We start from the raw sequence: 15,787 nt of genomic DNA on the forward strand, positions 1-15,787 counted from the left end.
CGGGAGGGAGGGGCGAGGGGGGGAGCGCCGCCTTCTGCATCCGCAGCTGCCCAGCGCGCCTCCCTCCGGAGCCGGCTCCCGCCCTCCGGTGGCGGGCTGTGACAAGTGCAAACAGGCAGAGAGCACTTTCCACAGGAAGCGGTGAGGTCTTGGGAAGACGTGAATTATGTGGTCAACGTGCCACCGTCAACAAGGCCATCTCACCCCCACGAGGACACCAAAGCCCCACTCAGCATGGCACGTGGCCACAGCGTAGTGTTTGTTGGCTGAAGGCGGAACGCGCCGGTCCAGCCCAGAACGTATCTGTCCATTTAGTCACAAGGCATCGTGCCCGGCGCCTCGCTGCAGCTGAGATGAGGGACGATTGGATTCCTGCCGCAGGGCTGTCCCAGGCTGGGGGGCCGGGCTGTGTGGGGAGCAGCCGGCCTGAGCCGAATGAAAAGGATGGGGAGGACTTGGTCCGCTCGCCAATAACGGGACGGAACACTCGGGACAAAAACTGTGTTCAAACCTGCAACACTCGGCACCTAGTAGCTGAGCAGGGGATACTGGATGGAAAGGGGTTGTAGCTGAAGTGGTCTGAGGCCCTTCGCAAGTGAGTGTGGCCTCGGGCCCCACTGCACCCTGGGTGTGCGTCGGGTGGCACAGACGACGGCCCTGACTGCATCAGGCCCCGAGGACGGCCCGGTTGCCTTTTCCGCAAGGTAAACGGTCTCACTGTATTAGAGTTCTCCAGCGGAACGGAATCCATGGATCTACCTTTCTACCATCTCTATCATTTTAGATCCCTGTACCTATTAGTTATTCTATCGTCCATCTATTATCTGTCGGTCTATCCACCTACCTTCCTAACATTGTGCCAGCAGGCTGGATACTCAGGTAAGAGCTGTGCAGTCTTGAGAATTCCTTCTTCAGAAACCTCAGCCTTTGCTCGCAAGGCTGGCGCCTGATTAGACGAGGCCCACCATGACATGGAGGGTCATCTGCTTTGCTTAAAGTAAATGCTGGTACTCAAATGATTTCTAAACACCATTTCCACAACCGTGAGAGTTCGGGATCTGTCTTCCGACCTCCAGTGCCCGTGGAAGAGGCGAGTGGAAACGGAAGGGCGTTTCAAGCGCATGTGCGAGTAAGTCGACACGGTCTGTAGCCCCTTATCCAAGAATCTCGGGACCCTGTGTATTTCAGAATTCAGAATATTCTGGATTTCAGGAAGGTATGCAGTGTGAGTCCTGTGTATGACGTGGGGGTCGGTGTGGTTTGGGGCTGCACCTTAGAAGCCCACGGAAAACGTGAATACTCTGCGCAGAGCGTGTGCGTCTGTGCGACCTGGGGCGGCCGATCGCTCTGCAGCAGCTTAGGTCAAGCTTTGCTGCTGTCGAAGAGGAAACATGATTTCCCCACCCTCCGGGTTCTCGGCCAAGATGCCCTGAAATGAGACGTTAACGTGAACCTCAGGAACGATCTGAGGTTTAGCAGCACGTGAACTCCCTGCACACACGGGGGAGACCCGGGAACACGGGGTGAAGCTCCCGAGGTAGCCCATGTCACCACCGGCAATACCATCTTCAGCCAAAGACAAAAGACGGCATGGCAGAGGGGACACCAGACGGGACGTGGCCAGCAAGCAAGGCACAGTGACCAGGGCAGAGTCGTCATGCGGATGGAAGTCAGTGTCCTCGCCACTGGCGAGAGTCTTGCGATTTAGAGTCACCCTTCTCTTCCTGGTACAGTGAGGGAGACACACCAACAGCGAGTCCCCCTGGAAACCTAAATGTCCCTTAGAAAAGGTTACGTCTACCGTTTTCGGAGCTTCTCCTCTGTCTGCTGTTACTTAAAAATAACCAGCTCAGGACGAGCCTTATGCCCAAGGGGTGGCAGACTCTGCTCCCCGTCGTTCCCACCTGTAAACTTCCCCAAGTGTCACTGTCCACTCACTTGTAAAGTAAGTTTTATCTCATGTGGCGTGGCCTGATTATTTACATAAATGCAGCAAAAATAGTAATGGACCCCATAAGCTCTTTTTCAGTCTGCTGTGCTGGAACTTTCCATAACAAGTCTTCAAATGGACTTTTAAAAAAGCCTCTCCCTGCCCTGCCCGCGCCCCCTGCCTGCCCGGCAGGCCCCTCGCAGCCAGCTCCTCCGGTCTGTCCTCGGTGGAGCCTCCTCTGCCCCGAGCGCGTCGCCCACCCCTGCCTCCCACCATTCCCCAGGACGTGCTCCGCCCTGACAGGCCTCATCTTTTCTGATTTCTTTGTGAATGGAAAGGGGCTATGCGATCAACCTGACAAACTGAAGTCCCACAAAAGACAAACATTTCCATCCTGGACACGCGTGCGACCGAGAGCTAGCTGGATGTCCCCACGTGACACAGACAGCAGCCCAGGCCCGGCCGCCTCCTCTCCCTGGTCTGTCGGGGGTCTCTCGGATGACACTCACTTCAACATTTGGGGACAGCGGGTACAAAACACAGTAGCTTGTTGTTGGGAGGCAAATCCCACGGGTCTCGCTTTTTTGCACCTGCTTGAGGACATTTGCACAGCACATGGCCATGGAAGATACACGCTGTGTCCCCTCTAAGGGCTAAGGGCAGCCCTAAATGAATGGGCCTTAGTAAATCGGGTGCCCCGCTGTGACATAGCCCACTGTCTGTGCATATGCTCCCTGGGCCCCTCTGTCACCCTGAGGCTTGGGGGGTGAGGAAAATCACTACATACACGGGCCCAGGCTGTCTGTGGTGTGGGCTTGGCCCCGGGTCTCAGGTCCCGTTGGGCTTCCAGGGGTCAGGGGCAGGCATGCCCGTTAGCCTGAGGATGGCAAAGCCTCAGACACGGCACAGTCCTTGGCCTCGTCTTCCCTGAACGGAAAAGCCCACACAGGCCCAACACTGTACGCAGATCTACGCTCAGCTGGATGCGGTGGGCTCAACAGAATGGATGTCACCTCCTGCCCCGGAAACTGCGAGTGTGTCAGGTTACACGAGGAGGCTAATGAGTTGACCGGACATAGTGGGGTGACTCACGGCCCTGGCACGGCCCCAGTTCCGATGCTCCTGCGCGCACCGTGGGGCTTCAGGGTGAGGCCCTCGCTTTGCCGGGGCAGCACCGGGAAGATGGTGGCAGAATGTGTGTCACCTGCTGCCACAGCACGTTAGGAAGCGACCGAAAGGGAGGAGAAATCAGGTTGGAGAGCTGAAGACCAGCTGCGTAGGCTCTCGTTTCATTTCTGTATAAAGAAAGGATGGCGGGCATGTGGGGTAGGTGGCAGCAGCGCGGTCCCCAACCACCACCCTGGCCCACCTGCTTCCGTCCCGACATGACCGTCCACAGTTTCCTGCCAGCGGCCGTGCCCCTACCCTGTCCCATCGTCCAGCCGGGCTCCGCACAGAGTGCGTGCACACGCATGCACATGTACAAACACACGCACACACATGTACACATGCATGTCCACGAACACAATGTACACATGCATGTACACATACATGCATACGAACACAGTGCATGCATGCACACACACGTATGCACACACACACACACGGCTCTTGGCTGGAGTGGGTGGCGATGCTGCCTGCCTCTTCCATGAAGATGCCATCTGGTGGCACCAGGGGCTGGCAGCAGCCCAAGGACAAGGTGTACGGGGCTGGTCTGCAGGCTGTTATCAGTGACGACACAGAAAGTCCAAAGGTTATTGGTACACTAGAAAAATATCACGCTTCATAAAACCCTTGTTTATTTAAAAAATCTATTCAGAAAGTCTGGAAAGCGTAATAAATATCTGTACAGTGACCGCTCGCCTCAACACAGAGCAGGAAGCAAACGTGAGACCGGCCAGCACCTCGGCCACTGTGGGCAGAGTGCTGAGTCGGAGTCGGGGGCCGGGGGCCGGGCGGGACCGCGCGTGTCCGGCGAGGCCGGGCTCCTGCCGTGCGAACGCCTGAGCTCTGCGAGGCCACCTGGAGTCACCTCTGTCCTTCCCTCACCATGCGGCCCCTTTTCCATTCTAGGGTCTTTGTGAGTTGGGGGGAGGGGGGTAAGGAGACCCCTATAAAAGAAACAAAGTGCACACCTGAGCATCTGCACTGGAGGGGACCAGGAAGCACAGCTGTGGTCCCGCTGGCTTTAAGGGACAATGCTGGCCGATGCTGAGGGCGGCCACCACCCAGAAGGCCGGGCAACTGTCCAGCATCAGCATACAGAGCCAGTTTAAACCACGGACAACCTACTCCTGGGACCGAAGTGATGTCTCGCTCTTGCCCAGTGTGACTTGGGGCGCTTCTGTGAACACGCTCACGCAGGCGGGGCGAGTCAGGTGTGTCTCTCAAGCAGGGAGACGGCGAGGCGGGGGGTGTGGGTGACACATCAATGGGCACTGTGAGTGAGGCCGCCTCACATCTGGGGCCTGAGGGCGTGCCCCCGCGTGTGGGCAGGGCAGCCACCAGACTTCCTGTCATTTGCGCAGACCCCAGGAACCCTGGCTAAGCGAGGCGCCCGTGGGCCGTGAATGGCCGCGGCGCCCCCACGCACTCCGGCGGCGCGGCCACCTGCGGCTCGCCCGCGGCCGGCCGCCGTCCGGGTCCCAGTGTGGCGTCGCGGCTCCTCCGGGCCGGCTTTCTGCAGAGCGCCTTCAAGTGCCGCTGCAGCAGGCACGGCGAGAAGCGGAGGAATTTCACAGACGTTCAAGTAGAGCGGGGCCAGCCGGGCAGGCGAGCGCGGCGGTGCCTCTGGCCACGTGGCTCCCGCCCCGAGGGGACAGTCTGGGCCATGCGAGCCTCGGGGACCCTCTGCACCCCTGAGAGCTGAGAACGGGAGCTGGGTGGCAACGGCCACACGGGGGGCACGGCCGCCGGCCGCTCTCCTCGCCAAACCTGCTCGGTCCTCTGGGCTCTCGTCCCCGCCCTCGGAACTCGGGGACCCTGAGCTGGCCAAGCAGCCAGGCCGAGGCCCGCGCAGCTGCCCATGCAGCTGGCACGGGACGTGACGACTTTGGTCGATTTCTCGGAGGGCAAGGCCTGCCCCCTGCGGGCCCTCCCGTCCATCCCAGGGGTCTGACAGTGGTGACATAGCTCACGCCTCAGATAAACTATTGCGAGTGGAAGTCATCTGAGCCGGAGAAAGTGTCTTCTACTGAGAAAGTGCGAGAAATGCCTCGCAGGGCTTTGTGGGAAATGCCCATGGACTTGTCCCCCTTTGTTTCCTGTGTTTCTGAGAAAAAACGCCTCATGGAATAACGAAAGCTCATGATCTGAGTTTGTATTTTAAGGTCCAAAAACAACAGACCAAGCGAAGGAGTGATTTTTCAGAATGTGGAGCGTGTGCGCGCACACTTGCATGCGTGCACGTGCATATGGATGTGTATGCATGTGCGTGCGCATGCGCGTGTGCAGGTGCGCATCTGTGCGAGTGTGAGCGTGTATGTGTGGGCCTGTACATGCACGTGTGTGTTCATGCATGTGCGTGCACATGCGTGTGCGCACGTGTGTGTGTATATGCTGAGCACTAGGGTGAGTTGAGATGGACACAATAAACGATAAACTATCGTCTCCTCAGTGGACACCAGGCTACGGCCAGCGGCTGCTCCCGCGGCTCGCCCGCACGCAGAGGGACAGGCGGAGCGGCGGGCGCACGTCCCGTCAGCCTGGGAGGCGCTGGGAGGCGGCTGAAGGTCACGCGCGCTCTTCCACACAGGCCTGGGCAGCGGGGCTGAGCCTGCCAGTTTCCTGTGACAAAGGCGAGCACGCGGGCTGACTGCGCACAACCGCCTGTGTGCACACCCCAGGGGACACTGGCTATCACTGAAACACGGGCGAGGACAGATCGTGCAACAGAAGCACAAACCACACGGCACGCCTCCCGCCGAGCGCGTCCAGATCTCAGCTGCCCAGGCCCCGGGCGGTGGGCAGTGGCCCCGCGTCCCCGCCTCCGACCTCCAGTGGGGCTGAGGACATGGGGGAGGCGACGAGCTCAGGGCCGAGGGCTCTGCGGGGGCCGGGGGTAGAGCACTGAGAGCAAGCACGCCCCGGGAGGCATCTGGATCGGGGGCCGGGGGGTGGAAAGCAGGCCCTGGGGGCGAGGGCCAGGTGACACAGGCCTCTGCTGGCCCCTCCTGAGGACACACGATTCTTGTGAGATGTAGGACGCCGCCGGCTAGTTCGGGGGCTCCTCCCGTTCAGAGCCGTGACACAGGACACGGCACCGAGCAACTCAGCCAGAAACGCGGGGGCAACGGGACGAGGCTCTTTGGGTCATCTGAGGGGACCGGCGTCTGCCCCTGGTGCACGTGCCCTCCAGTCCGTCAGCCGCTGCTGCGTGGGACCATGAAGCCGGCCCCTCCCAGGAGGCTCACGGCGAACTGCTTGATGCAGCCTCTCACGTGACAGCTGGGACGCACGGGCGGAAAGCTCGCCAAGGGACTGTCTGACAGCGGGAGAGGCCCTCCGTGTGACAGCAGCCAGGGAGGTGGAGGGCCCGCCGAGTCAGAGGGAAGCCAGAGGCAGCCGGGTGGCAGCTGGCGGTGGTCGGGGTCTGGCCGGCTTTGCTGGGGAAGGAGGTGGCGAGGCTGGCAGAGCGAGGCGTGGGGAGGTCGCCGTGCGTTTCCTCCCTGCCGAACGGGAACACGCGGACGGCACGCGGGCGCCCGTGGTCACTGCAGCGACACCGTGACTGGCCGTCAGGCTGGCGCCCATGGGCCAAGGCCGTGGCCGGTCCTGCAGCCGCTACAGCCTCGTGGACGTGAGTCGCTTCATGCCCCTGCGCTGGGCCAGGCTGGACGACAGCACCGGCTCCAGCCGCGGAGCCCGAGGGGTTCTGTTCAGAGCGAAGTAGGTGGCGGCCATCGCACCCTGCAAGACAAGGAGACGTGGAGAGGGCTGCGTGACCGCGTGCCAACCCTCCTGCCGGGGCCCACAGGCCCAGGCTTCGCTGGGCCTTGCTGTCCCCAGGTACGGTGGCAGGTGAGGCCCCTGCAGGACACTGGGGCACCGAGGGCAGTGAGCTCAGGGCCGAGCCCGGCACATGGGGCCCCACAAATAACAGCGACGACGTCTTACACTGTCCACCCACCACCCCACGCCAGCCGTGACCTGCACTTGTGACGTGGGGTAAATGCTTCAGACTCACACAGGGCCCCGGCCTGAGGTCAACGACCCCCCACTTCTGGCGGGGTGCCGGGTCTGCGCTGGGCCTGCTGGGCCTGAGGGCCCCCACTCATGCCTGGCCACAGCCCAGCCGCCTCTGCTTGGCCGACTGGGAGCTCAGCCTCAGTCCCGGAGCAGCTCGAGCGCTGGGGGTCGTCTTGCCTGGACCGCTGGCATCTCCCAGCCCCGCAGGCTGGGCAGCCCCCAAGTCCAGGGCCACCGCGAGACGAACGCTGCCCTGAGGTGGGTCACCTGCCGACTGAACCTGGGCGCGCTTTACGCTGTGCTTTTGAGCGTCGTTCTAGGGGCTCGGGGGCCGTGGGAACGGATTAAAATCACAAGCCAAGAGGTGGGCGAGGCCGCTGGACACGCTGTGCAGGACGAGGGGTCTGGAGTACGCCCTCTGTGGCTGCATCTCCAACAGCTGCGGGCTGGGCCTGGGACGGGCAGTGCTCTGGCCTCAGGCCTCCCCGCAGCACCAGGGGCCACCGCCTAGCACGGGAGGCAGAGCCCGCTCGCTCTGCAGTGTGGACCCCCCACCTCCGATGGCCGTCAGTCCATCTGGATTGCCATCGGAGGGTGCATGACGGACAACCGGAAGCCACGGCCTTGCTGGGCACGTTCTAGGACAATGACTGCAGTGACTCAGAGACGGCAGTTGCATCAAGAGGTTGGGGAGCGTCCTTGGCAAGAGTCTCCGGTAACACACGGACAAAATGAGTGGCCACCGCCGGTCCTGGGGTGAGACACTCCTGCCGAGGGCCGGCGTCCCCGACCTGCGCTCCACCCACGGCCCCCGGTCTCGGCACACACTCATCTAAGAGGCAGAGCCCAATTCTGTTCTGCTTTGCGGGGAAAGCCGACGAGGAAGATTAAGGCAGGGAGCAGGGGTATCACACAGGGTCACCGTCCACAGGGCTGCCCGGCCCAGCGCCCTGCTTTGTGAGCAGAGTCTTACTGATGCGCAGCCACCCCCGCGGGGCTGTTGTCCAGGGTGCCCCATGCTACGTTGGTGATGCTGAATCCATGATGCACACTCGGCTCCAAAAGCCTGAGGTACCTACTGTCTGGGCAGCTAGAGAGAAGCCTGCAGCCCTCTGGGCCAGAATCGAGGGCTTTGGGACTTGGAGTTGGCACAGCCACGAGACTGCCCCCTCCGCCTCTCTCTCCTCCCAGTCTGTCTGTCTGTCTCCCTGTCACTCACTCACACTCACGCACACTCTCTCTCATGCTGTTAGCAACATTGACAGAAGCTGCAGCTCATTCAGCTTTGCGTGACTGCACACACATGTGACGAAACGTGTAGCGGTAACTTCTTCACACACGCTGTGACCTCAGGGCTAAGCGCACGCTCGTCTGGGCTCCCACCCCCACCGCTCTGCTCCCATTACACCTGTGGGTACCTTCACCAGGTGGACGTCCTGTCTGCTGAGCTGGTTTTGGGACAGGCACTCTCTGTTCACAATCCACGGGTGTTTCAGGACCTGCACGGCCGTCAGGCGCTGGTGGGGGTCCACGTGGAGCATTTTGGACACCACGTCCTGTCAGAGAAGGTCAGAGGCGGGGAGGAAGGCGCGTGATCAGTGCCTTTCACGGAGCCTCCCTAGCAAAGTTCCTCTCTCTCTTCCGGCAAAACTCGTCCACTGTTCACAGAGTGATTCTTTGCATTTCAGGGGTCAAATGTTTACTTTTCAGGTTTTAAGTATGTGACGGTTTCTAAGTTTTAACCATCACCAACTTAGTGGTTCACCCCAGGTTTACTTTGTGTTAAAGATTTGACGTCTACAGAGAACTCGAACGAGATGTTAAATGGTGCACATGACCTAACGAAAGACTATTTTATGAAACGCGGTCTCCCTCCAAAGGGAGAAAGTGAAATAATGAATAATCTACGGATAGACACCAACGCGTGACAATGCACGCAGTTACACTGTTATCAGAATTAGGCACGGACATTTGCCACAAATAATCACCGACCATGGAATTGAGAATCTGTAGCCATCGCACGTGTCTGATGGGCTCCTGTCCAACAGACGTGATTTTCCTATGCGATTGTAAAGAAATAATAAAAACTCCTAAAAGTGGTTAAACACAGAGTCTCACGTTAATCGCGTGCTGTGGTCCATGTGCACGTGAGCACCCGCGTGGACGCACGCCCACCACCACGACCGTCATTTGCACCTGCGCAGTGTTCCTGAGGCTGCCTTCACTCGCTGACGCACCTGTTTCTCTGAGCCCCCAGGACCGTCCATGGGGGAAAGAGGGTGGCTTACTCTGTTTTGTAGATGAGGCGCTGACACCCGCAGGGACTGACCTGGTGCCCAGGAAAGACCGAGGGTGACAGCCCGCTCCGCGGCGTCCCCACACGCCTCGAAGTGAAAACAGCCCATCGGCGTACGTGCGTGCGGGGAAGCCGAAGCGCTCCGCACAACTCCGGTCATAACCACCGCGAAGCAGCGCCACGCACTCCATCAGCACCCACTTTCCACCAAGAAATCCAACGCCTGCTAACACGTACTAACGTGAATCTCGGCAACTCCTTGAGACAAAGGCCCTCTGGACATTTCGTTTCCAGGAGTGAAAATGAAGGCAGAGACCTATGTGGACTTGCTCACGATCGTACAGTGAAGCAATGTGTTTGACATGTGCAGGATGCAGACGAAGTGAAAACACATGGATCCGCGGGCGTCGGCTGCTGCTGGGGCCTGGAGGCTTCGTCGTTTGCGAGCACGGGGTTGGGGAAAGGCACCAGGGACAGCGGGAGGGGAGGACGTGGCCGTGACGGAGCAGGAAGGACTGTGCAAGGTCCTGGGGAACCGTCAGGCCCTCTGCCTGCACCTGTGATGTCGGTGTTGTGTTCAGTACATGAGTTCACTCCTGTCCTGACTGCCTGCCCCCAACTCCTGCCAAAGAAACCATCGGCACCCAAGTCCGGGTCTGCGGCTCTACGGCAGGAACCAGAACTGAGGATTCCTACGCCCATCTCAGACAGCGGATGGGAGGGAGCACTGGGAATGTCAGGGCCTGACACATGGGAAGTGCTCACTAAATGCAGCTATCACCCCTCTGCCATTGCCTCCTCCATGACCTCCATGACCTCTCCATGACCTCCATGACCTCCATGACCCCCGCCATCTCCTCCACCATCTTCCTCAGCATCCCCTCCGTCATCCCCTCTGCCATCACTCTACCGTGTCCTCCTCCGCCTCCTCCGCCATCAGCCCCGCGGGCCCCCGCGCCCTCCGTGGAGGAGGGTGGACACCGACGGCGGGGGCAGGGCTGGAATCGGGCCTCCAGACCATCTATGCCTCTCTAGTCCCTTCACAGTCACCCAGGAAATAGACTTGACGCTGCTTCTCACTAGCGCTGGGGGCCTAACATACTCTTTGATTAAAGAGAAGTTTGATGATGTCAACTAAAAAAGATCAAGTCCGATGGACGGAACGAACGAGGCCGGCCACTGCTGCGGAGCAGCACAGATGCAGAGTGTCCTAAGAGAAATGCTCCTCGGCACCAGGCTCCACCTGGTCGGTCTGTGGTCATTCAGGGAGCTCACTCTGTAGCATCACTGGCAGCTTGAGAGTGATTTCACATGTCATGGCCCAGCCCTGGTACCCAGCGTTTGGTCAAACACCAGTCCAGACGTTTCTGTGAGGTGTTTCTTAGATGAGACTGACATTTAAATCGGTCGACTCTGAGTAAAGCTGATGACCCTGCATGCTGTGGGTGGGCCTCGTCCGAGCAGGCGAAGGCTTTACGAATGAATACCCTGGGTCGCCGAGGCAGAGAGACTTCTGACAGCAGACAGCCTCTGGACTCCAGCGGCGACATCTGCTGTCCTGAGTGTCCGGCCTCCACAATCACGTAAGCCAGTTTCTCAAACATGAATCTGTCCTTGTCTCTTTATAACGTACGCGCAGGCATTCTGCCGGCTGTTTCTCCGGAGAACCCTGACACATCAAGACTGTACCATCAAATATTTTTGCCAGAAATTTTTTTTTAGCTGAGCAGCTTTAACGAAATCTATGCGATAAAACATCTCTACTGTCCCCATGAAAGGCGTCCTTGGCCCTGTCACAGAGGGCTCCGGGCCCCACCCCTGGCGAGGGCGCCGGGCCCGAGCTCACCTTTGCCGCGTCGGATATGGAGTCCCAGTTCCCGCCGGAGAGGGCGTACTCCCCGCTGCCGACCCGCGCCAGGATCTCCTCGGGGGTGTCGTCTGGCCCGTTCGCAAACGGGGTGAATCTGCGTGAGGAGAGGTTCGCGGTCATGAGCTTCCACTTCATAATCTAAATCCAAGCTCACAACGGGGTGTCGCCTCTTTGTTGTTAAAAGCAGCTTTTTCCTTCCCATTATGCTCCAAATCCAGGACTCATGGAAAAACAATTTATTTCTTAATTTATTTTCCCAACGTGGCCAATGCTGGGGGTCGACAGGGCAAGTGAAGGGACCGCTCCCCGCCTCCCTGGTGACTGTGCGCGCAGTGGGTGGCCTGGTGCTGTGGTTTCTATGGAAGCAGCGTCACACCTGGGTGAGAGCTGACAGGCGGAGTCTGAGACCCTGGCTGACCTATGACCGACGGCCTAATTAATTTTTTGAGCTTCCACTGCAAAATGGACGTGTGAATGGGTAGCTGGATGACGTGCTCACGGGGACCTCGGCAGTGATACACACTGGCGCACGCACAGGGCGGGCAGCCGCTGTCCCTCGCACGTGGGGGAGGGTGTCTATGCCGTCGCCCCCTGGCATAAAGCGGGGCTCGTCAGCATCTGCTGCCCCAGGAGCGGAGTGACACGTGCGTCTAGCAGCACTTTCTTTAGTGCGAAGTCCGTGACCTTTGTCTAACGTGCAGCAGAATGAGCAGCAGAAGAATCGTGAAGAACTCAGCAGTGTGACATCAGGAAACGCCACGCGCTGCTCTCCGTCCACGGTGGACGCCAACGCCTGATTTATTATGAAACGCCCCGTTACGGCCACGGGAAAAGCAGGCCATGCCCGTCCGTTCTTGTGAGCGCGCCGTCCCTCCGCTAAGCAGGACTGGCGATCTAGACGCCACGCCCCTTTCCCCCTCCGCTCAAGCAGCTGGTGGACTTAAAAACACCAGGAACCAGAGGGTTTCTTAGGATTCTAGACCTTCCTTCAGAGTGAGGTCAACAGGAGCAGGGCTCGTGAGGGGCAGGGCCCAGGCAGCAGACGCCACCCTCGTCCTGCGACAGCAGGTGACCCGTGCATGCACGTCTGCTGGCACGAGAGCCGGTCGCAGAGCCGTCACTGGCTGCCTCCTTCAAGGTGCCATTCGACCGAGAAGCTTCTATGGCTGCCTCTTGGCTCAAGAGGATGATTTTGAGCAGCGGGTGTCGTGACCTGGAGTGGCGGGGGCAGCGGCGAGGGTGTGGCGCCAGGGCTGGGGCCTGGGCTTTGTGTGGATGACCCGAGCTCCGCGGTCCCAGCGCCCTGACTCTGGAGCCACCTTTAACAAAGACACGGGGCTAAACCCCGCCCTCGGTCTTCCGTTCTGAGAGGGGCCGAGGAAGTCGAGGGTTTGCCCACACCTGTGCCGTGGGGACAGGCCCCCACCGGCCCCAGAGGGACAGCCCTGGGGACCTGCCCCTCATCTTGTGTGCAAGATTGCCCCTGAATGCCAACACCTGAGGGTCTGCCTTACCCCGCCAGCATGGTGTACAACAGGATCCCCAAACTCCAGATGTCACATGCGGCGTCATAGCCTTGCCGCTTCAGGACCTGGAAGGGAAAAAGCAGATGACATTCGAGTTCAGAGCACACGGTTCTGATAGGACCGTGACCCCAGCAGGGCAGGAACGGGGCAGGGGCAGCCTTGCATCAGGGCAGAGCTGACTCTGATGCGCCGACTGGGGCTCCCCAAAAACCACAGACAGGAACCGCGGCTCTTGCCGGAGACAGGACAGGCAGACGGAGAGGAAGTACTGAGTTTTTAAGCAGAAGGATGTTTCTTATCATGGTAAAGTATGCAGGACGTAGAGATCGCCGTCGTAGCCATTTCTAAGTGCACGGTGCAGCGTCACTAAGGCATTCACGTCTCGGCCACCGTCTCCAGAATTCTTTCTTTCTCCCAAACTGAAACGCTGTCCCCGGGACACACGAACTCCCCACCCCTCCCCCAGCCGGGTCCCGCCATCTGCTTCCTGTCTCTGTGGAGGGGACCACCCGGCTATCTCACATAAGTGGAGTCACACGGCACTTGTCCTTTCCCGTCCAGCTTATCTCGCTTCGCGTCATGTCCTCATGCGGGTGCACGGGACAGGATTTCCCTCCTTTTTAAGGCTGAATAATGTCCCACCATGTGGATGGACCACGTTTCGTTCATCCGTTCAGCCGCCCATGGGCCCGTGGGTGCTTCTAGTTCTCAGCTACTGTGGATCACACTGCCGTGAACATGTTACATCTACGCTGAGATTTTTTGAGGAATCATTAAGAATTTTCTCACGTCCCTGGATTACATGCTTCAGCAGAGGGCCACCCTCCGACACATCTGCAGTTGAGCCGAACAAGGAAAGCACACACGTCGGGGTCACCGCGGCCCCCGGCTGCAGCGCTGGTGAGGGCCAGGAGCGCTGTGCCCAAGGCCCCAGACCGTCTACCCATCCCAGTGCCTGACGCTGCACGGTGCCTGCAGCCTGGAGGTGGTCAGCCAGGACACGCAGGTGAACTGCCGGCCCTCGCCTCACGGCTAGCTCACCGGCTGGGGGGTCTCGCTTCACCATAAGGAGTTTGGGGTTTTTGTGTCTGTGAAACGCAGCTGATGGTACCTACCCCGTCCGCTCCATATGGTGTAAGAGAATAAAAGTAGAAAAAAATAGGTAGAAGCGCTTTGTAAATGGCAGTTTAAGGTAATGTACAATCAGTAAAATCAATACTATTAATACTAACATTGATCAAACAAAGCAATAGCAGAGGCTTATCACCAGATTATTTTTGAAGAGGTCACAGTAGAGTCTGAATGTCTGGATGACCTGAAAACGCCCGACGCAGATCCGTGCGTGTCTGCAGCAGGCATCTGCCTGCCACCCTCCTCACGGACCAGCACCTGCCCCTCAGACGGCTCAGACCACCGCGGGGAGCCAGCGTGCCTTCTGCGTGGGGCACGCTGTACACGCCTCTCACGGCTTCATCGCCAACCAGGGGGACCCGCACAGAACCTAACGTCCATTTCCTCCTGCCCCCTGCCCCACCCCCCAATCCCATCAGCAACATCAGCCTCTGCCTTCCAGACCTGCTCTCACGGCATCTGAGGCTTGGCTGCTTTTCTAAAAAGCAGGAAACTGGATTCATCTCTATCAACCTGTGGTTGACATCAGACCCTAATGGAATGACCCCGGGGTTCTCGGATCCTCGGAGATGTCCAAGATGACGGGCAGGGCGGGCACGTGGGCTTGCGTGGCTCCCGCCTGCCCACTCTGCGGGGCCCCGGTGGACGTGGGTAGCTGCTCGCTTGCTCTTGTCCTGGAGAACAACCTGAAGCAGGAACCACAGCTCGGCCGGCCACGAACCTGCGGCACCCCCCAGTGCGGCTGCAGGGGGATTGGGGATCACAGACTGTGGGTCCCACAGCGCCCCCCTCCGATGGCGCCACTTCCCGGTGTAACTAACAGATTCGCAGACTTTACCAGACAGTCCACAGCACGGTGCCATTTTACATCAAAGTGTCACGTAAAAAATAAATAAACGGAGCCAGAGCCGCGTCCCGGGGGAGCTGCCCTGCGCGTCTGACGCCTCACGCCTCTGGCTACGACAGGGCAGGGTCACCTTCGGACGGGGCCTAAAGCAACCTCCTTGCGTCCCCAAGGGCAGTCAGTGAGGGTGACAAGACAGCAGCTTCCATGACGACTGGACTGGTGGCTACCGGACTGAACGTTAAAACCGCTGTTGAGAGTCGGCGTCACTATGCCGTGTTTCCTGCACCAGGAGCAACGCCCGCCCTCTGCGGGTGCCACTGTCCCCGCGCCCCCCGCCTTCGCCCCCTCGTCGGACACTGTCTGGGTTCCCGCCTCAATCAGCGCTTCCGACTAGCTGTTCCTCTGCTCACACGTAAATGCTTGTTGTCTCTCACTTTGAAAATCCTTTTATTTTTAGGTCGACAGTCACCTTCAGACATTCTACAGACAGGAAAATAAAATAACTGTGTTCGAGCAAGATCAGGGGCTGTTTTCTGATCTATTTCTATTCTCTACCATCACCGCCGAACCGGATCGAGACGTCTCTGCCGTCCAGTCTACCCGGGGCCCCCTTACCTCGGGAGCCACGAAGTTCGCCGTGTAGCAGGGGGTCATGAGCAGCCCGTTCTCGGCTCGCAGCTGCTTGGCAAACCCGAAGTCACAGATGCGGATGGACTCAGGGTTCCCGGACTCATCCACGTACAGTATGTTACTCGGCTTCAGGTCCCGATGCACGACCTGGGAGGACGGACAGACACACTTGACTTGGGGGCCCAGGGTGGAGCAGGAAAGAGAAGGGGCGCACGCAGGAGGTGGGAGTTATTTAGGAATCCTTTATTCTGAGCGGGTGCCGTAACAGGAAGCAAGTCAGCCTCGGTGCCACACCGAGGGGGGCTTTCTCCTCCCCTTCACATCGACGTGCAAACCCGGACCCCTGACGGTGAATGAGCATCTGAGCGAT

General features: G+C 59.4%; 1 protein-coding gene across 1 annotated transcript in view; it reads right to left on the reverse strand.

The window, feature by feature from the left end:
- Positions 1–3,706: 3,706 nt before the first annotated feature.
- Positions 3,707–15,787, reverse strand: part of RPS6KA2 (ribosomal protein S6 kinase A2) — a 102,217-nt gene continuing 90,136 nt past the window's right edge. Inside the window, exons 16-20 of the mRNA XM_039882289.1 lie at positions 15,403–15,644; positions 12,798–12,874; positions 11,260–11,377; positions 8,536–8,673; positions 3,707–6,838 (exon numbers count right to left, since the gene is read on the reverse strand). Coding sequence (XP_039738223.1) covers positions 6,713–6,838; positions 8,536–8,673; positions 11,260–11,377; positions 12,798–12,874; positions 15,403–15,644 — 701 coding nt within the window. The 3' untranslated portion in view covers positions 3,707–6,712. The remainder of the gene's footprint in view (positions 6,839–8,535; positions 8,674–11,259; positions 11,378–12,797; positions 12,875–15,402; positions 15,645–15,787) is intronic.

Source organism: Pteropus medius, unplaced genomic scaffold (assembly GCF_902729225.1).
Source record: "Pteropus medius unplaced genomic scaffold, Ma_sr-lr_union100, whole genome shotgun sequence".
In the NCBI taxonomy this organism is placed as follows: Eukaryota; Metazoa; Chordata; class Mammalia; order Chiroptera; family Pteropodidae; genus Pteropus; species Pteropus medius.